At 40.1% G+C, this 21805-nt stretch overlaps 2 protein-coding genes across 2 annotated transcripts in view; one reads left to right on the top strand and one right to left on the bottom strand.

Moving 5' to 3' along the window:
* RSPH14 (radial spoke head 14 homolog) overlaps positions 1-21805 on the bottom strand; it is a 74550-nt gene that overhangs the window by 27831 nt on the left and 24914 nt on the right. The gene's annotated exons all lie outside the window — the stretch shown is intronic.
* The window catches only part of GNAZ (G protein subunit alpha z), a 51410-nt gene that overhangs the window by 10809 nt on the left and 18796 nt on the right, over positions 1-21805 (top strand). Inside the window, exon 2 of the mRNA XM_066562526.1 lies at positions 9720-10995. Within this exon, the coding sequence (XP_066418623.1) occupies positions 10273-10995 (723 nt within the window). The 5' untranslated portion in view covers positions 9720-10272. The remainder of the gene's footprint in view (positions 1-9719; positions 10996-21805) is intronic.

Genomic DNA, 21805 nt, shown 5'->3' with positions numbered 1-21805 from the left:
ATGGTAAGTGGATCACAGCCACAGCATTTTACAGGGTTTGGAATGTTTTTACTCTTATTTTCTCTAAATAAATACTGTCACTGTTTCTGATGAGGAAGAGCTATGAATACCCTCACCCCAAAGTGTCACTTATCATAGGGTGCCAATTCACCATAATTACTTAAGTTCCTCCAACTCATTTTACATTCTCATTTAGTGCCTCATTTAGAAATATTTTTCATCTCAGTAGAAAAGCAAGGTTGAATAAGATGAAAGACCTAACATTATCTAAGGAGCTTAAACTCTTCAGAGCACAAGTGGTGAAAAACACACTGAGACTACTGCTAGAGATGTTTGCACTGCACCTTTAGCTTCACTTTTTGGATAAATCAGGCCTTCATCCTCTTCAAATCTGCAACCTACATCTCTATCCATGACCAACTTGCTTATTAAAAGACTTCTTTAAAAGTCTGATGGAAGGAATTTAACCACCAATGTCCTCTAATATCCATTGTATGTTCAACATAAGCTGCTTAGAGTCAGTCGGGAGTTAGGAGGCAGCAGGGAGTGACTGGGATCCCTGTGCTGTGTCTGGTGGCTGTGGAACTGCAGCAACTGCAGCTGGGCTGTCAGGAGGCTGTGATCACCCCTCCAGAGAGAAAGAATTGAAAGGAGACACTGAAGAGAAATCCTCGTGGCTGCTAAACCCCAAAGGGATGTGAGGTTCTTTCTGGCAGCAGCAATTATCGGTGGTGGGGTTTTCTGTTGGTTTTGTTCAGGGGGAGGTGTCAGTGAAGGAAAAATGGGAGCTAAAGAAGTTGATGCATCAGATACCAAGGTCTTTTTGCTTTTCTTTGAGTGAAAAAGAACTTAGTTTCTATAGGTCTCTACAGAACTTTATCTAGCTGGCAAAATGATGCCTCGGCTTGGCTTTTGAAACCAGGAGCTTATTGGCCATTGTACAATGTTGTGCTTAAATGTTTCTGGTGCAGAGTAATTTTCTGTGAAGTAACATATATCTGTGTTTGGCACAAAGCAATTTCATATCAAAACTAGAACATGGGTAACTTCCTTCATATTTATCTTATAAAAAAGGTCCTTTGAATTAGAGAGTGGCTCCAACAAAGCTCAGCTGTCTGAGATGTACCTGCTGAAGCTCTTGCAGGCAGCAGGAGTGTAAGACTGTCAAAGCTTCTGAATTTCAAAAGAGAAGCAGAATGAGACCAGGCGTAGGCTGCAGCTGTAATCTGTGCTTGGTAGCATCCAAGTCCTCTCCCATGAGTCACACTGCTGAGAACATTGTGGATTCTCTTTAGCCTCTTGGGATTTATTTTTTTTTGGCCCTGGACTGCAGTCTAATAGTTCTTCCACTTCTCATCTCCCTTTTGCAGATAAAATAATGTTTAATTTGAGTTGTTAAGAAGAAACCTAGAAAATCCACAGTTCTGATACCTTCTGACATAGTTCATATGGTTTTATGTGTGGCCTAGGGGTGGAAAATACTCTCTACCCTACCTACCCCATTAATCCCTGATGATAGCCCTGCATTTTGTGCTGATATTGACACTCCCTTTCTTTCTCTTATTATATTAGGAACAGCATTTTAATCCATGATTCTGTCTTGTTGTGAGCTTAGTAACCTGACAAGAGCGCTGAAGTTTTCTTGTCCTTCCCTAGATTCCCTTGTCCTTCCCTAGATTCCCTTGTCCTTCCCATCATGAGAACTATTGGCTTTATTCTTCCACTGTACTGCTTTCCTCTCTTCCATTTTGACCAGCTCTTCAATGTTTTCTCTGTATCTTGTTGCTCTTTCCTCTTATGCTTTCATTGAGCTGCTGCCTCTGAACTCCCTTACAATTCATGTGAATCTTCTATAATCCTTTTTTGACTTTTTCTCATGTTGGGAACTTACTGCTCCTGCACACTCATTCAACCTATGTCTGTTTTTCTGTTTTTTCATTCACCAAGGTTCTTTTGATTTGTTCTCTGTGAAACATTACTCATTCTCTGTTGCTTAGTTTCCAGCTTTAACTATCACATTGCCAGTCCTCCCCTGCTTTCCCCCAGCCTTTCCATGAATTCAGTGGTTATTACTTCTACTGAAATGGTTCCTGTATTTTGCTCTTCTCATTCCAAAACCTTTTGCTCTGCCTCTCCTTATAAGTCTATTATTGCCAGCTTTCCAGTCCTGATCCACTCCCAACAATGTCCTTTCTCTAGCAAAACCATTCTGATGGAAGTCTGATGATCTAGGCAATTTCTTCCACTGTGAACACCCTGGATTTATTCTCCCTTTTTTTTTTCTCCTAGTGTAATTAAATTCCATATGTGCAGACCCATCTTTACAGATTCTGAGTCAATCCTTTCTCTATGGTCTTTTTTTTTTCCTGTGTGCAGATTTCTGCTGATCTTATGCCAGTATGATATAGTAAGATGTGCCCATCTGCTCTTCTCGCCTCATCTTTCCTTCCTCTATTGCTATGTCTTCCTTCTTTTTTTATGGATACAGGATTTCTTGCTTCCTGTGCATATACCATTCAATTTACCCTAGAAATCTTACCTAGCTTCAGTGACTTTATTCTCTCATTCCTTGCCTTTATCTTTGCCTTTCCTCCAGTTCTTTCCCTTAAAACCAGCAGAACAGTTGTGATGTATTTCTGTCTCCAAGATGCTTTCTCATGCACCATCACACATAAAACTCATCTGTTGTTTCCAGGATTCCCATTTGCTGGAGCATCTTCTCCTTGCCTCTTTCTTGGCCTTGAGCTTCAATCTTGGAATCTTCCCTGGCTGCTTTTCTCTATTGCATTAAACAAAGCTCCTGCCTTCAGGACACTGTTATCTGTACCCAGACTCTCATGTTCTCACTGCAGAGATTCCCATAGCTCATGCCTGTCACTGGAACAGCTAAAGCAAGCATGGTTGTGCTTTATTATGTCACCTTTAAGGCACAGGAAGAGAAATTTCCTTTTACAAGGCTATACTGTTCTCCTGTACACATCCCTCTTAAAATCTCTTTTGCTAAAACTATCAAAATTCCCTTATCTTTCCTAAGGTATTGTGTGCAATAAGGTTGTATGAGTGATAGGAAATTTGCCATTACATTCATGAAAAAAATCTAATGTTTACTAGTGCTTTTTTTAAAAAAATGCTATAAAATAATCTCCTTAGCCTTGTAAGGTTCATGAAACAACAACCCTGTGATAGTGACTCTTAGCTCTTGAATGACCCACATAAGGCTTATGAGTCCCACTAATGAAGACATAACCTCCACTGCTGTCATCACTGGAGTGCTTACAAACACTGAGTGGCTGCTGCATTTTGTTTGCTGCTTTATTGCACACTTTTAAATGGGTCTGACGTTTGTACGTCCCTAAAGCAGCTGCTGTGTGTGTTGTTTCTTCTCACCCTTGTCTAGCAGCCAGGATTTCCTGCACACCCACTGCTAGGCCCACTGTAATATTCTTGTTCTTGTGGTGCTTTTTGATGCCAGTGTAAAGGTCACCTGGAAAGCGGCTGCTGTGGCAGAGTCTGGCTTAGTCAAACTGCTGTGAGGCACAGCAAGTCCCTGTGCAGCCACTGCCACTGCTCTGGGCTTTGGCCATGCAGCTCAGAGCAGAACTGTGCTGTACCTGCCTCCAGTCAAGGGTCAGTCAGTCTCATGTCTGCTTGTGCTGCTGCTTCTTCCTTCTATCTCACTGTAGTTTGAAGATTTTGCTAAAACAGGTCATAATTTAAATAAGTATTTTAGGTATTAATGCTTCACAGGATTTATGTTTCCAACTTCCTCTAGTAAGTGGGGTGTGCACAGTTAAAAGAAAAATAATCAATAGGTTTTTGTTGAATGCTTGGTTTATAAGAAATACTATGTTTTCATTCTAAGTTCTTAGATTTCCCTAAATCTTGGATGAAGCCTGTATGCTAAATTTTGGCTGGGTGATAGTACAGTGGAGGATATCCCTGACCAGCATAACTTGTATTGTGGTACTGCTAAAGTTTGTTGGATATTTCCCAAACAATAGCCAAAGATGTTTAAGCTAATGAATATAATATCTCACTGCAGCAAATCTGTTCTATCCCATGTCAGGCACACTCAGTCATAGGCTGATAGGTCTATGCCTACACAGTAATTTTCTTTGGGTTCTCCATCATGTCCTGGTAAAACTTCCTTCTGCCATGTATCACAGAATGGTATCCCTAGGTGGCAATTCTATTAGCTGAGCTCAGATTTTATGCCACAAATCTGAGTATTTCTATAAAATCACAGTGGGAATCAGCAGATGAGAACCTAATGGACCAAGGGTGCTGAGAGCAGCTGGGGCTGGTAACACTCAGTGCTGGTGACACTAAGGAGCTCATGGTATGGCACCACTTCTGAGCAGTGCCCTTCTCATCCCCTGCCTTGGACTGAGTTCTGAATGAAACTTTTTCAATAATTGTCCTTTTACCTTCTTTGACAACCTTTATTGTAAGAATCCCATCCTTACACAGCAGCTTCTGTTATTTGGTGTTGTTTACTGTGGCTGAGGTCCTGTGCCATGAATATGCATTTCTTGGCTCACTTTGCTATTCCTCTCATTTTGGTATCCTTTGCACAGACATTAAATAATTCCTTGGCTCTGTCTTGGGGAGTTAGTATAGAGGATAGGTCCTATTTCTCAAATAGAGATCAAGATGGATAAAGTAAAAAAAGATTATTTATTCAATACTTAAATATTTAGAGGCTGATTATACTTGAAAACTCAATGCATTTCTTTGTCACAAACAGTAGCTCAATTTGGGTATCTAAGAAATGGACAAGCAGAAATCATCTTTGAAAAGATGTGCTTAAGGGAGTTAATTGACATCACAAAGAACCCCCGTGACAAAAAGGGACAGAATTTGGTAGTGTCCAGTCAAACACTCAGCTAATTAAATAATGACACTTCTTCCTTCACTCATCTGACTAACAGAATACACATTTTAACTGCTGCAAAAAATAAACCTCAGATACAGCAGATTTCTCTGCTGTTTTCTTGTTCAACAACTACATATGGCCCATCCTTTGTTTTGGGTGGGATTATAGTGCCTTAATGTGTAATTAATTGAAAGTTTTATCATAACTGCAACATACTTCCTTGTCTTTCAGGTTTCAATGATTGTATAAAGAGAATGTCAGTAATATCTGGGGCCATAGTTTTAAAAGAACTTTCTTCTGCTATAAACGAACTTCAGTCCCCATACATTAAACAGTAAATTAATTTCTGTCAAGTTATTTCAACCTTGTATTTCTACAGCATGCATGTCTGGGACTCTTTCCTGTATGCTTCCCAGATCCAAAAATCTGGACTGATTTTCCCATTTCTTGTGAGCCTCAGTTCCTTTATTTTTCTCTCTCTCTCTCAAAAAAAGCCTGCTTAGTAGAACACTTAATTTCTTCCTCAGTAAATGCCTTGGGTATGTCCTGATATATCACACTCCCTTGTGTCTTCTTCTCTTTCATTAATAGTATAAAAATGATTGAAAGCTAAAACATGCAGAAATAAGGTTTTGTTAAAGTACAGAAATTCTCAGTGGATGTGTATAATCACTAGAAACTGATTACAGTAGCTTGGCTTACACTTGTAGGTCTTACATGAGTTCTGTGCTACTTCTTGCTAGATTTGCTTGAGTTTGCTTTTACATGGGTGTAAAGCTTTTTACTGTGTGTGAGTGGGCTGGTGGCCATGAAGCTAAATGATCAGATCACTTGCATTTGAAGGATAATACAGCTTTGTGCCTACAAAGCTGAAATTCCTACTGCCAGCAGCATGCTGTGTGCAATCTCTGTGCTGTGACAGTCACAGTCACTGGTTTTGTTCTCAGCTTAGGAGTCACTGCCTTTCCACAAGATCATGGGGGAAGCATCTTCCCAGGCAGGGTCTGTAACTCTGTTCCACAGTGACGTGTCAGTGGATAATGAATCCAGAGACAATACTTGGATCTTTCCTTATGGAAGTGTTTACAATTGAATTGTGGTGGTGTGTCATTCTCCTTCCCTCTGCTGCCATAACTTGGGAACATGCTGGAAAAGGGAGAAGTGTTTATATTGCACACACAGAGATCAGTTTGCACAAGCCAGGAGCGATGGATAGGGGCAAAGAGCGAGCTTAGATATTAAACCAACAGTAATGACTGGTTTTATTGGCTACAAATGGGTGGTGAGCACATGGTAGCACTAAACAACTGCTCAGCTTGATGGGCTTCAACACTTGAACGTAGTAACCAGTGCAGAATTTTGTTCAGGTGTCCTTCCCACTACAGGAATTGGTAGCATTCCTCTTTTGATAGTGGCAATAGCTCACCATCAGGTCAGGATTTGGGGCATGTTAATCTTATCTTGTGGGAAAAGCTACCCATTCTAGTGATGACAAAATAGCCCATCTATATCATCAGACTTAAAAAACCCCATGTTTTCTTAACATTCTGAGTCTTCAGTTGTCAGGAGAAGGCAAATATGTTAGTTTAGACCCACAGATACAGTATCATCTGGTCATTTGAATAATAAGATTTTTTTAAACAAACTTCAGACAAGTGTGCAAGTGAAAGGAAGCAATAGGGCTTCCACTAGAGTAACTGAAAATACACTTACCTAATTAAAAACTTACAGCCATAAAACACTCACATGTTAATACGAAATCTGATTTTAAGAACCCAACAAATTCTAGACTGCTTTATTTTCTGAGTGTATTCCAAGAAAAAGTACACCTGGTAAGAGGAAGTTCATCTGTGTGTAGTCAGGGCAGTAAACTGCAGTAATGTAATAGTTTGTGAAGTTTCCTGAATTTCAAAAAGTATTGATTGTGAACATGAGAGATTTTTTTCACTGTGGGAAAACCATTTTTTTCATATGGGAAAACTTATTCAAATACACCAAAATTTTTTACTGTAGTGCCTATTTGAAAATAGAATGTACTACTCTGCTTTACAAAGCAATAATATAATCACCTACTACTTGAAATAGTGACAGCCAAATATCATAGCAATGTAAGCAATAGGAATGACTGGAATTAAAAAAAACAAACAAAAAAAGGAACTCAAGAGTGCAAGACTAATATGTATTTACATACTCCTGGCCTTTCCTACAATAAGGGGATCCTACTTTACCTTTTTTTGGTGTTAAACATATTAATGAATGGCAAACGAAATAGTTGATATGTAAAACCCTGTGGCATATGAATGATGCATCTGAATGTGTTGTGGAAATATGCAACAGGAAATACTCTACAGAATGTATGAGCTGAATGAAAACAAAAGATTATTCCTGAGAGAGTCTTTCTACCCAACCATTTGTCATAAGAGTTTGAGGCAAACAACATGAAGTTTTCAAAAGATCTCCTTGTCTAATATAGTCATAAAACCTCCAGATTGCTCCTAAGACTGCTGCCTTTTGGCAGGAGTAGGTGCCCTCTTGCTGCTTGTTGCTAGCAAGCCTCTTTTGTTCAGGATGGGACTGAGAATAAAGAGAGGGAGTCTCATGTGTGTTTCTTGCAAAATTCTTCACCTGTACACACCACAATGCATAGAAAATGTCATAAAGAATTCAGCAAGTGGTTTTATCAATGACATGAAATGAGACCAGTGATGATGAGGATTTAAAGGAGAACCAGTTTGGAATGTCCTGAACGTGTCAGAATAAGTGAGATTAGTAGAAGCAGCTCTGATTTTTATATAAGTAAAATCAGAATCTGGCCTGATATCTAATACAGAAATGTCATTCTCTCTGCATGGCCAGAAGGTTATTCATTAAGAAACAGCTTCCTCAATTCTAATTTTTCATTTTCTGTGATTATTGGAAAAAGTGACTTATTTGAAGGAAGTGTAACTCCTCACTTGGGAGGGTTTTCCTTTCCACATCTTCAGAGTAAGTAAAGTTGTGCTAATTACAATTCTATTAATGTGTACACCAGTCTTTTAATTGTTCACTGATTAATCTGTTCTTCATGAGCTAATGTCCTGCCATACAAAGAGAAGTATGATAATTATAGCTGATATTAAGACTCTCTTGTAGAATTTCAGACCAGGTAAGAGCAATACATGGTGCATTTGGGGCAAAGGATTTGGATGTCTTTACATTTAAGATATCCAAAATGCTTAAATTGCCTGGCTGTTCAAGCACTGTGGTCCCTATAGGCAAAGAAAAGAGACAAGCATTTCAAACTGCTATGGAGAGGTGACTCTCTGTACTGACTGGATAGTTTAGAACAACTCAGAGTGAGATTAATTTAGAATAGAATTCTAACCATATTCTATAATCATATTCTATAAACCATTAGAATATGGTTAGTTAGAAAGTTAAGTACATGAGGTTGCTAGTAGTTGTAGTTATACTTTTCTCACAATAGCTTGAGGCTCAACATGTGGCTTGGAACATTCTGTCTCTCTCCTGGTAGCGTGGAATCATTCTGTTTAATATGGATTTTAATTTATTGTCACATCTACATTTAAATATTGGTAAGTTCAAACAGGAAAACTTCTAAAGGCTTGTAGGGCAACTTTGAAAATGATATTGGGAGACTTAGTTTAATTAAAATGTAGTAGAAAGTTTTCTGGAGCAGACTGCAAGTTTCTGTAAGGATCTCAGTGCTGTGTACTTGGTTTGCTAAGGCACTCACTGAGGAGCCTCCAGGCCCAACAAGCCGGCAGCAGGAGAGGTGCCAAGGTGTGCTGGGGCAGCACTCGGGGAGGAAGCCGTGACATCTGTGATTCCGCTGCCCACTGCGCTCGGAGCCTAGTGGGAGGAGCAAGCCCTTCCTAGAAGAGGGGCAAGGATCGCCAGTCAGCTGTCAGTAATGTGTTTTCCCTCTGCCAGAGCAACTGCTTCCTGCTGCTGCTGCCTGCTGCAGAGTTCCAGCTAGCAGGCTTAAACTCTAATCTGGGAAAGAATAATTGCTCTAACAGCCACTGAAAAGCTCTCTGCCCTTGCTTGGGATGGTGTTTCATGTGCTTCTTGTATGAAAAATTCACCCTGTAGTCACTGTTCTCTTTTACTGTAGCTCAGAATTTTGCTGTATTGAAATGGAAAGAGAGGAGGCTCAAAACCACTGAGCAGCTTGGCTATGGGAAGCTTACAAACTTTGCATCTCTCTATTGATTAAACAAGTTGCAGGTACTGTGTTTAACAGTGCTGTTCTCCAAGGGGAAAAAAGAAAAGAGCTGTTGCAAAGATCAGTAACTCTTCCTTTCTCAAATTCATGAAGCAAAATTAATCAGCATATTTTGCTTCTTAATTTAGTTATTTAAATGTTCAGTGGAGATAGATAAGATGAAAGAAAACTCAGGAGGACATCTGTCTGAGTACAAGATATTGATATAAATAGAGGCTGGGAAAAGTAGTTGTGAGTTTTCATTTTCTACTTCAGACATACCAGTCGGAACAGAACTGCAGGAAAAGCACTGCCATAAGCTCTTGCTGAGGAGAAACTGGGGCACAGCTCAGCACTGTTTGTTTTCATGTAGGTTTAGATAATAAAACACAGAAGGCTGAAAGGGAGATTTGATTTACTATTGTTCAGAAACCACATTTTCTTGGTTTGCGAGTTTCAGCTGTCCCTATGCTTTTACTATAACTTTAGATATTTGCTTTTCTTTACATTTTTTTCCATCTGTATTTTCCATTTAGCATAATAAAAGGTTTAGAAGTCTAGAAGTGGAGGAAAAAAGTGAGTGGCTTGCTGCAAGAAAGCAGAGTCTCATTCATTTATTTTCCCATTGTTTGGCAGGTGGAAAGCACAGATTTACAGAGCTGAACTGGATCAGCTGAAGAAGTGGGGGAAGAGAAACAAAACAAGTACAGTACCAGTGAAAAGAGCTTCAGCTTTATCTTGCAGCATCACCACAGCAACCAGAGAACACGATCAGAAGAAAAGGCTAGAGCAGAGAAGGCGAAAGTGCGGCTCCTTACCTTTGGACAGAAGGCAGCAAGATCATTATGCAGAACAGAAGTGGGTATTTGATGGTTCTAGACAAACTGTGGCCAAGGGAAGTGTCCCGTCATTAACAGGAATGTGCCACAGCTCACGCACCGGAAAGGGGAGTGCCATGAGATCTGCTGAAGAGACTATTTCTGTGGCTGCATACCTCCATGGGTTTGCACCCTTGCTGGGACTCAATTAGGTGGCTGTAGGCATCGGGGATCATCAGGTACTGGCTAGTGACCTTTATTCCATTCGGGGTGTCCCTGGCACGAGGACTGAAAGGCAGCAGATCTTTTTGAGAGACGCCAAGAGAGTGAGCCAGTCTGCACCCGTCCCTTCTGTACCTGCCTGCTGTACCATGGGATGTCGGCAAAGCTCGGAGGAGAAAGAGGCAGCGCGGCGGTCGCGGAGGATTGACCGCCACCTGCGCTCTGAAAGCCAGCGACAACGGAGAGAGATAAAACTCCTCCTCCTGGGCACCAGCAATTCTGGGAAGAGCACTATCGTAAAGCAGATGAAAATCATTCACAGCGGTGGCTTTAACTTGGAGGCCTGTAAGGAATACAAACCTCTGATTATCTATAATGCAATTGACTCTCTCACACGGATCATTCGGGCTCTGGCCACCCTCAAGATAGAATTTCACAATCCTGACAGAGCGTACGATGCAGTGCAGCTTTTTGCCCTGACAGGCCCAGCTGAGAGCAAAGGGGAGATCACCCCGGAGCTGCTGGGGGTGATGAAGAGGCTGTGGGCAGACCCTGGCGTGCAGGAGTGTTTTTGCCGCTCCAACGAGTACCACCTGGAGGATAACGCTGCCTACTACCTGAACGACCTGGAACGCATCGCCGCCCTGGACTACATCCCCACGGTGGAAGATATTCTGAGGTCTCGGGACATGACCACAGGGATTGTAGAAAACAAGTTCACCTTCAAAGAGCTGACTTTCAAAATGGTGGATGTGGGTGGACAGAGATCTGAACGCAAAAAGTGGATCCACTGTTTCGAGGGGGTTACAGCAATAATTTTCTGTGTGGAGCTGAGTGGGTATGACTTGAAGCTGTATGAAGATAACCAAACCGTAAGTGCACCGTCTGCTCCTTGTTCTCTTTCCTTCTTTTCCTTTCTCCTTCATCAATACTTGGTCTTTTATCTCCCCCTCCTTCTTTCCCTCCCAAGGCAGTAATCCCCAGTGATTAGGAAAATCCAGAAGTTATGGTTCCTTCATTTGGATAGCTTTCCCCACTGGACAGAGTTAGTTATTTAATGTTACTTTTGGGAAATGGAGGCCCTTTTCACATGTCAGTCAATTTTTAATTTTTTTGGTGCCTTCAGCTAAAAGTTTCACATGGTTAACTGTTACTTCAAACACCACTTAAAAAGGTAGGCAGTAGTGACATCCTGGAGGACAGGGATGGTTCATTTGGACATCATGAAGGTCCTGGGAAATGTCAAAGGTAAAATAACAGTAACAGTTTCCTCCCCGTTTTTTTCACAGAATTTTCAATAGGAATTTGGGATGAAATTAATTTTTAAAATTAATTAAACATGTTTTTTAATTAGTATGACATTTTTATATTTAAACTTTTCTTTGACTGTTTCTGGGTAAATGGCTAATTTGCCTTGTCCAAAGAACAGCCATTCCCATTTAATAGTCCTTAATGTTGTTAGCTTCTGGTTTTCACAGCATGCAAATACAGCAGCCATGGGAAATAGATGAATGCTTACAGATACACAAATGAATATTTGCTGTGACTTTCAAAGTGCCTGAATTAAGCTTCACAGGGGTTTTACTTGAATTTTTTTTTGACAGCCTTGTAAAACATGCGGTTTAAGAGAAGGGATTTTGTGGGTAGGAATGCATGATGATCCCTTTTTGTTGGTATAGCTTATCACATATATAATATTTCCCTATTCTTATCTTCTGTAGTGACTTTACTGTTTATAAACAGCACTTCTGTTTTCTTCTCTGTACTATTCTGATGAGCCATTCCACTGTCCTGTGTGTGGACTTATCCTTCATTATCTGGAGATTCTTGTCTTGGCATTAGTGTCCTCTTATTGTAACAGATTTCTGTACCTGCATTTTGTTTAGTAGCCTCCTCTTGACATGACAGAAACATTGCCACTAATTATTTATCCTCATTTTCAGACATATTAGGAAAAGCATTTTACCTTAGACCCTGACTAGGAGTTTCTTGCAATACTTTGACTTTTCCTGCCTTACTGTTCTGATTTAAAAATCAAAAATAATTACCTGAAAGGGGGAAAAAATCAATATACCCTGAAAAATCCTTATGAGCATTGGTCCATACAGGAACAACAGTACCTGCATTGGTACATTACTGGAACTGCAACACTGAGACTGCCACTCATGAGAAAAGCCCTACAAGTGATGGAGTTGCAGAGTGTAAAATGCTTCCTGGTGTAGTATCTGTGGTGAAGAGAACTGCTAAATTAAACTAGGCTACTGCCAAACATAACTTACTGCTTGAGAGAGCATGTACGAATCTGGCTGATTTATAAACTGTGAAAGTTGAGCAAATGATCTGTATGAATATGAAAACTTCTGTGATCCTGTTGACAGAAGTGGAGAAATGCTCTGCATGAACTCTGTCTTTATGGAAGATGCGTTAAAATCATGATTGACAGATCTGGTAAGAAATGGGGGGAAAGCAGTTCTGCAGCCTGGGTGTTCTGATTATAGCTGAGTCGTGAAGTCTGCTGAGGGTGAGATTGTTGTAGTGACACCAGAGAGCAGAACAGGAGAACAAAAATGGTGCCTGAACTATTGGCTGCCTGGACAACTTTTCCTTCGTGTGACATTTTAAGTGACTAAGTTAAATTTATCCTGCCTGAAAACAACAGAAGGGGAAGGCTGACTTTTTCAGGGGCTTTTGTCTTTCTCCTGCTATGCTTTATTCTGGGTAACATCACTCCTAGGAACAAAATCACTGGAGGTGACAGTTTGTAGACCTGGACAAACCAATATTTTTGCTTGTTTGTTGAACATATGTGATATTTAGCTGTTTACTAAAGAGAAGGATAAATGAAGAATTACAGTTCACTTTTTTCCTTCACCTTGTAAGCTCTGTCACTCTGAAATAATATTTTTCCTGCTTATCTAGGGGTTATTTGGAAATATGATCTGTGTTTTCATTCCTACAATATCTTGGGAGGTTTTCCCCCTACCTAATCTAATAAATATAGCTTTATCATTCCATGCACCAAAGCTAGTTAGCATGACTCAACCACATAACAGCTGCCTCTTCTTTTGACACAGTTGCAAAATTGTAAAATATCTTTGGATAGCTATTGATTTATTGTATGATTATTATTCCTGACCAGCACTCTAAGAAGGCTGCCTTTAGTTTTTATATCCCATGCTGATTTCTTCTCTATTATGTCAAATAAATTACTGGTCTTGTTTTTCATGCTCCTTAGCAGCTGATTGACCCATTGTATCTTTTATTACATATTAAGATGCCATCTCTGGCCTTTGATAATGTTACATTATTGAGTAATAAGTTTTTTGCCTTCTTACATGTTGCATCCTGCACTTTGAAGGCACTACCCCTTAATATCTAAGTGTTTCATCTTTATTTCAATTTCTCTTTAAATCAATGTGTGCTAGAGAATGTCAAATAATCTGTACTCTCAGAAGTCACTGCTGCTGCCTGTTCCCATGGAAAGGATTCTTGGTTTCTTTGTGAGTGTCCCCACATGTCCAGCTCTGTCCTGCTGTACATTTCATGGATGGTTTTATTGTGTCCCCACGTGTCCAGCTCTGCCCTGCTGTACATTTCATGGATGGTTTTATTGTGTCCCCACGTGTCCAGCTCTGCCCTGCTGTACATTTCATGGATGGTTTTATTGTGTCCCCACATGTCCAGCTCTGCCCTGCTGTACATTTCATGGATGGTTTTATTGTGTCCCCACGTGTCCAGCTCTGCCCTGCTGTACATTTCATGGATGGTTTTATTGTGTCCCCACATGTCCAGCTCTGCCCTGCTGTACATTTCATGGATGGTTTTATTGTGTCCCCACGTGTCCAGCTCTGTCCTGCTGTACATTTCATGGATGGTTTTATTGTGTCCCCACGTGTCCAGCTCTGTCCTGCTGTACATTTCATGGATGGTTTTATTGTGTCCCCACGTGTCCAGCTCTGTCCTGCTGTACATTTCATGGATGGTTTTATTGTGTCCCCACGTGTCCAGCTCTGTCCTGCTGTACATTTCATGGATGGTTTTATTGTGTCCCCACGTGTCCAGCTCTGCCCTGCTGTACATTTCATGGATGGTTTTATTTCACAGCCTGTAGCTGCAACAGGCTTGGAGACCGAGAAACACTTCAAAGGTGCAATAATAAAGTACATAATAAACGGAGTTAAACACAGTTAAACTGTGTGCCTGAGGATTCCTGAGGTCAGTAGTCACAATAGATTCACATGGTGCATGAGATACCAAAGTAAAGGTTGTGCAGGTCTAGAAGTGGCACTGCTTCAGTAATAACATCAATACAGATGTTAGAGGAAAACTGCTTGCAGGTAACAAGTAATTTTTATTCCCTTTCTTACAGCCCCTGCAAATGAATATAAATATTAAATTTTAGGCTTTTTGGGGCTGTTTTTTTAGCATCTTGTTAAAAGGAAGATGCAGATGAAAAAGTCAGACTGCTGCAGCAAACAGTTCAGGTTGGAGTAGGCCTCATGCAACACTAATTGCTGGGGACCTAATCAAACCTCTAATAATAACTGGGAAGCCTTCTGCCATATGTTAGTTGTATGAATTTTGAACAGAAATCCTGTTTCTGCCAGGATTTTTTTTATCAAGTAAACAACATTGGTAATAGTTTTTTCTTCCTCTTTTTTTTTTTCCCCCCTGAGGCCAAATACTTAAGGGGCTTATTTGCCTTTCCTGACAGTTCAGCTTTTTCAGTAATTCAGGGTATTAAAAATCCTTTCTGGCATGCAGCTCTTTTTCTCTTTTTCTGCAATGCTAATACTAACAGTTAGGACAGAGGGGAAATTGTGATCTGTGCACCCATAGCCTTTCTAGCACCTGTTATTACCAGTGGTAAAAGATCATGTCAGGAAACGCTTTTCTGACAAACAAAGCCAGAATCCTGGAATCTGGCTTTGGGAATCCTAAAATAAGATTGACCTACACTGTTACATTTTTTCATGAAGCTTTTCCGTTTCAAGACTTTTCCTAGTGAAGTTTGTGTGGGAGCAAAGCCTAGATGACTTCAGTGCTCATGTGTGTAATCTTTCAACACTGCCAATGAAATTCAACCATTTTTGCACTTAACAAAGTAATATATATTTAGTCTCTTACCCAAGATTAACTTTATATAGTAATGCATCACAATTCCAGCCTCAAGACTTGTATCCAAGCATGTACCTTCTAAAAAATGTAAACAGCAGTAAAATAATGAATATACATAACAGGAAATGATTGATCAACTGTCAGTTTGCAGGTTTTTTACTAGGTGTTCTTTCAAGTCTGAAGATTTATTTTTGTTTACATTGTTCATTATGATTGTATGCTTCTTATGTGAATATTCTCCCACAGAACGCGTGGCACAGCAATTTTTCATGTTTTGGATTTGTTGCCATACCCTGGACTTTACATTCTATGTAACTTCAGATACTAACAGTAACTTTATATGCAAATAATTCTGTCTGTAGGTTCACTAAATTATTTCCTCTAATTGGAAAAAAAAAGGAATAAATATGGTAATGTGCCACACTATAGAATACAAAAACCAGACTCATTCTAATGGCATTGTATGATTGCAGGAAGATGCTGGTATCAGATTGTGAAAGCCTGGGAAGCTTTGCTGTGAGGCTTATCTATTTCATGTCAATAGACTAATCCCTAAGACAACCCTGTATTTAAACCTACAGATAAATATTTCTGTCACTGGAGAGCAGTAGAAGAAATTCACAGGGGCAAAACCAGAAAGACTTTACCAGTTTTGGAAAACCATGGCACAGAAGCAATGGACCTACTGGGCAGTATTTTCCTGCTTTGGTATCCAGGGCTGGTTGTCAGACTTACATCTGAATTAGATGACTGAATTTCCTGACTAGGTAACAGCAGGCATTGGCTAAAATCCCCCATGCCAAATGCCTGAGAGATGATGTAAGTCCCTGGTTTTGGTCTCTGTGGCTGGCTGTATTCAGAAGTCCTAGACTAGGTAAGGTGTTTTGCTGTGATTTTTAAATGAATTCCAAGCATTACAACACTAAGGCAAATGTAAAACATTGAGGCATCAGGAGTGGCAGAATGCTCCTAAATATCCTATGGACTTCAGGCTCGGAATAGTTCTTAGGTGGAAAGCCATGGGTACTGACAGATGAATAAATAGAACTGAAGTTAAAATCTCAGTGATCCAATAATGCTGCTGCTCTTCAAACTTTAAAAGAAGGAAAAAAACCCCAAGCAAACCCCAGGTGAATTCCAGGAATGCCTGCCAGTGCAGAGGCAGTAAAGGTTGCTCTGGAACTGCAGGCTTAAAGCACCAGCAGTGTAGTACACATGAACACAAGGCACCTGTCAAGCACTGGGGAATTGGAATGAGTCAGAAAGCCACAGCCCCTGCCAGGCAGAGGAGCTGATCATACAGCCTGGATAATGTCACTTGGATAAAGAATCAGGCTGTGAAGGAAAGAACTGAATGTCTCTGCTCTCTCAATGGAGGTGGAAAGCCATGAACATCTCAAATACACTGTATAGGAAAGAGCCAGGTGAAACTGGTGAACTGCTTCTAGCAAGCAAGGAGTTAGAAGAGGAATGCACCAGAGCAATACAGGGCTCTGTGACAGCATATTGTCATCTTCATGTGCAGCTCTCTAGGTGACTCTATTGCAAATCCTGTCCTTAAAAGCAAGCTGTAAATTTACCCTCAAAGAATGCCTTGAACAGTAAGGAATGCCACATCATTTTAGGGCTTGAGGCCTGTGTGACAAGCCTGGCCTAGCCTTATGGAAAATATGCTTCTTGGACATGTTGAGGTTTAATCTTCAGAAGTTAATTAGATTCTCTGAAATTTAATGCATATGAAGTAGAGTGGCACAATTCAGGCAATCAGTTTCACTTCTTTGTGATGAAAATATGTAGTTTTTAATGCAAAGATACTAATAAACTGAGCAACTTTTAAAAGACATATGAGAAATATTGATCATATAGATGTGGCTTGGAAATGCACTTGACTGCAGTATAAGGGGTCAAGATCCCACTGAAGCCCAATGGCACAAAAAGAATAATGTGGTTTGAGTTTAGAAACTTGGAATCTATCTAGTGGGTAGAGAAGTGTTGATATAAACTCTCATAATTCTGTATATTGTCTGCTTAACAATCAGTGAGTAGAAAAGTGCCAACATAAAAAAAAAAAAGGAAAATTCCATCCTGGTCTAGAAAAACAGCTACTCTGGGTTATTTTTGTAGGTGTAGAAGCTGTAACAACTCTCTGTGGTAGGCCAACCCTGGACAGAGTAGTGGAGTCCAATTAGCCCTAAAAACCAGCAGAAATGCTGGAACAAAGGAGGATCCTTGCTGTTAATACAGCTTCAGAGGGAGTTTTGGTGGGGGTGGATTTTTCAGAACTTTCTTCCATTGTTACAAGTCAGTAATTTCGATTGCAGGTCAAATCAACAAGCTTGTCAGGCCAGCATTGGCCATGACAGCATTGGTCCCTGAGCATTCTTGTTCTTGGAGGGCTACAGGATTCATCATGTTCTCTTTTTCAAAATTTACTTTTGTCTAGTGCCTTTACACTTATATCCTTACAGGATAATCATCCTAATAACCTTTTATACCAATCACTGGCTGAGCAGTCTGGCTGAGTTAGCCCTGGTAAAAGGAGCCATTCTAGGCCCTGACAGAAAATATAGATATCTGTTATAGGCTGTTGCAAGAGGTGGTCAGTTTTATTTAAGCTATAGAGTTTTGTAAATCCAAACATTTTATCACCAAAACATACCTAGAAATATTCTCCTGGGGCAGTTTGAAGCAGCACTGAATCTAGACTAGAGCCTTTTCAGATAGAACTTTCTTTGTTCCTTGTTTTTTTGCATAAAAATATTCTGTGTATGCAAAATTCTTACCCAACTTGAAACTCATTTTGCTTGTTTCCTTTGTAAGGATCATTAGTGACTACTCTCTGGCAATTCTGCAAAATCCCTGAATTGAATTACTTACATGAATTTTAAAAAATCTCTGTGACTTGGCATACAGCTGAAATGAATTCTAATTCTGCTATATTGTTGTCTTAAGCTGGCCTGTGTCCATGGCATGTATTAATGTAGTGTTATCTGTTACTATAGTTACTCCTATCATTAACTAAGGTATTAAATAAGCTTGGGCATTAAACAGATCCTATACACTTGCAGAGATTCAGTAATTTGCCCTTGTTGCTGCACTTTTACTGCCTTTTTTTTTTTTTTTTTGATTGTGTGCTGCCAAGACTGAGTACGTATGCCTGTATCTTGGGAAAGATTTCTGAACATCAAAATGCATTTTTTGAAAGCTATTAATACACTCAGTTAAACTTTTAACTTGTCAACCAATGACAGTGTCCCCTGATTATACTTCAAAATTAGCAGACAATGAATAACTCCTCTACTCCAATTAATTCAGCTCTCTAACTCCTGTCACTTATTTTTTAGATATTTATGCTTGATACTGTCCTTTCTTTCCATTATTAGGCTGATTGAGACAACTTGCTTTCAAAATACACAGTCCACTTACTCTCTGTGTACTTTTTCTCATGATTTACTGACTGGCCAGATTTTATTTTGCTGATAGGAACCAACTCCCAGCCATTTCCCATCAGTAATAATAAACTGTTGATAATAGTTTAAGCCAATTTAGCATAAAATGAGAAGAAAGAATCCTTCAGTCTCTCATTTATGGGGAGGAAGCTTGTGCCTAAAGTGATTTTGTAGAAGGCCATGGTGGTGTTTCAGATGTGCTGCACCTCCTCCAGGCCAGCCAGGCCCCTCAGTTCCCCAGCCTGATGTTTTCTCCCTCTGCTCTTTCCCTGCCAGCACAGCCCTGGGTGTCACAGCTGCTGGCAATGCCTTCAGCCTGGTCCTGCCAAAGCTCCCAGTGCTTCCAGCAGCCTGAGCTTTCCCACTGAGCTTATTTCCATTAATATTTCCCCAGATCACTTGGAATTCTGCTGCTGTAAATGTTAATGCAGTAGCACCCTGGTAATACTGATGAGGGATGTCATTGGACTTGTCAGAGTACACTAATTTTTATAAAGCCTGTAATGATAGTGTGCATCCTCCTGGCAGTGCTACAGAGAGGGATGGCTCCAACAGGAGCTTGCTGTTCTTCAGAGATAAAATCAAAGTAGGAATTAGAAAGAAAGAAATAACCCCTCAACAACCCACACATGAAAAAAGGGGAAAAAAAATCCAACTGAATTGGAAATGTGAGAGGTTAACAAAGGAGGTTAAAGATATGTTAAAAAAATAAAATGAAAGTTGACAAGAGTAAATGCTTTGTGGCTGTGCCTAAAATGTCCTGGAGGCAGTGTTCTGCAGAGCATGTGGCTGTCATTGCTATCCAGCAATCCAGACTGAGACTTAGAGCATTTCAAAAGGTTTCAAAAGGTTAATTAGTTCTGTAGAGCTAAAAAAATGTGAAGTACCTGCTTAGTGTATAAATACCTGAAGGAGCAAAAAATGCTCAATATTTAAAGAAATACATAATCTAACAGAGAAAGGCAAAGAACAACTGGCTGGAAGTTAGGACAGATAAATACTGACTTGAAATAGTGGGGGATTTAATTCTCTCTAATGAGAGATTATATCAACACTTCTCTACCTACTAGGTGGATTCTAAGTTTCTAAACACATTGTTTTAGGAAAGAGGCTGAACCAACTTTTCTCTGGCAGCTCAGGCTGATCCAGGTGGCAGCAGAGACATACAGGTTATTGATGGGTCAGAAACCATGGAAAAGCCTGAGAATGGTCATGAGTAGGAACAGTGCCCAGAAGGTGGTGGGGTCAGTAGCTCAACTGGAGAGCATCTACACCAACACCCACAGCATGGGCAGCAAACCAGGGAGCTGGAAGGCCCTGCACAGCAGGAAGAATGACAGAGCTGCCATCCCAGAAATGCACAGCAGGAAAAATGACAGAGCTGCCATCCCAGAAATGAGGGGGGATGACTGGCACCACTGGAGGGCTGCAATGGGTGGCCAGAAACTGCAGAAGGAGCAGGAGAGCTGGTGGCTGATGTGCTGCTTGCAGGCTGCCCTGGCACTGCAGTCACAACTGAGTTTGTCATGCTCAGACAGCCAGGAGGGAGCTCAGCAGAACTGCCACCTCCCACTGGGCCTGTTGAGGAGACTGGCTGTCCCTTGAGGGGACAGTCCTAGGCCAGGAAAGCTGGACATCCTTCAGGAAGGAAATTTTAAAGGCACAGGAGCAGGACAGGCTGTCCCCCTGTGCTAACAGATGAGCCACTGGGGGAGAACTTGTCTGGGAAACCTGGCTGCTCCTGGCTTGGATGGGTGTAGTGGCTTAACTGAGTCCTGGAAAATATAAAACTAGATGATGAAAGTCCTTCTATTTATATCATCATACATGGAGCTTAATAGTTAAAATATTTGTTTTACTGAAGAGGAAGTATTGGGAAATTGTACAGAATTCCAACAGATTATATCATAGATGCTGATTTCATTTTATTGATAGTAGTTTTCAAACAACAAAATGAATTAAAATATTGCTACCACTGATTTTAATATGAGCAAAACCAGGCTCCAGATTTTAATTCTTTGTATTTTGCTTTCCTGATTAATACTTCTGTATTTCTGTGCTCTTTGCATTCATTATTTGCTATGAGGAAATTGCTAATTTTTATTAGTATGAATTTTCTTTATTAATACTGCACATTCTCAATTGTTTCCTTTATTGGTAAATAGATCCTGGATGATATCTTGCTTTCTGACTCATGAAGCTGACTTTCTTATAGAGAAATCAGTTTTATATGCAATTTGTTGTACTGCTCAATGTACAGGTACAATGGGAAGGTATTTAAATAATGTAAATAATGTAAATAGCTTCCCAGTGTAAATAGGGAAGCTCTTGTACAATATCAGAGAGAAGTGAGGCGCTGTACAGCTAAAAAATACAGAAGAAAAAAGTCTGGCTTTCCCCAGTTTGACTTTTCAATCATTCTCCCTCATCAATATAATTATTTTCATGAATAATTCATCCCCAATCTGTAATACCACTCTATCACTTTTTGAAGTTGACACAGCTCAATAACAGCTCCTGCTGAAAGGGCATCAGTCACACAGCAGGGCAATGTCAAGTGAGGTGCAGCTGGCCAGCAAAGAGAAGATGAGTTAGAAGATAAACTCTTGGCTCACCTACATATTATGTATTGAATTTACAGGCCATGCTGCTAGATTGCTTTATTGCTTGGTATCTGAAGTCTTTCCCACCCATAAACCTCTGAAAAAAATCTTGGGGTTTTTTCATTTTTTATCCCACTTACAAGAATCATTATTAGGTTAAAGATGGCATAAATTAGTTTTCAATTTTGCACTAGAGGCAGAAAATGTTTTTAACATTTATGCAGTAGTATTTTTGCTGAGGAGCCCTGTCCCATGTTTTGAGGTTTTTTGCTCCAAAGTAGCCAGCATCTATCTTGAATGGAAGGTAATTGGGAGTGATTAGTTAGAGATTTAGTTGAAAATGATTCTGAATATGGATTTTACAGATGGTGTGATTTCAGTTAGTTGCAGGTTCTACTTCATGTGAAGATTTTAGAGAAATTATAACCTTTTTTCCACTGAGGGCTTTTTCAAGGTGCCTTCTCAGTTGGCCTTACACAAAGGATTCTAGGGCATGCTCATTAAGAAGTGAC

Source organism: Molothrus aeneus, chromosome 18 (genome assembly GCF_037042795.1).
Source record: "Molothrus aeneus isolate 106 chromosome 18, BPBGC_Maene_1.0, whole genome shotgun sequence".
NCBI lineage: Eukaryota > Metazoa > Chordata > Aves > Passeriformes > Icteridae > Molothrus > Molothrus aeneus.
The sequence above is the reverse complement of the archived record's forward strand: the minus strand, read 5'-3'. Positions and strand labels throughout refer to the sequence as shown.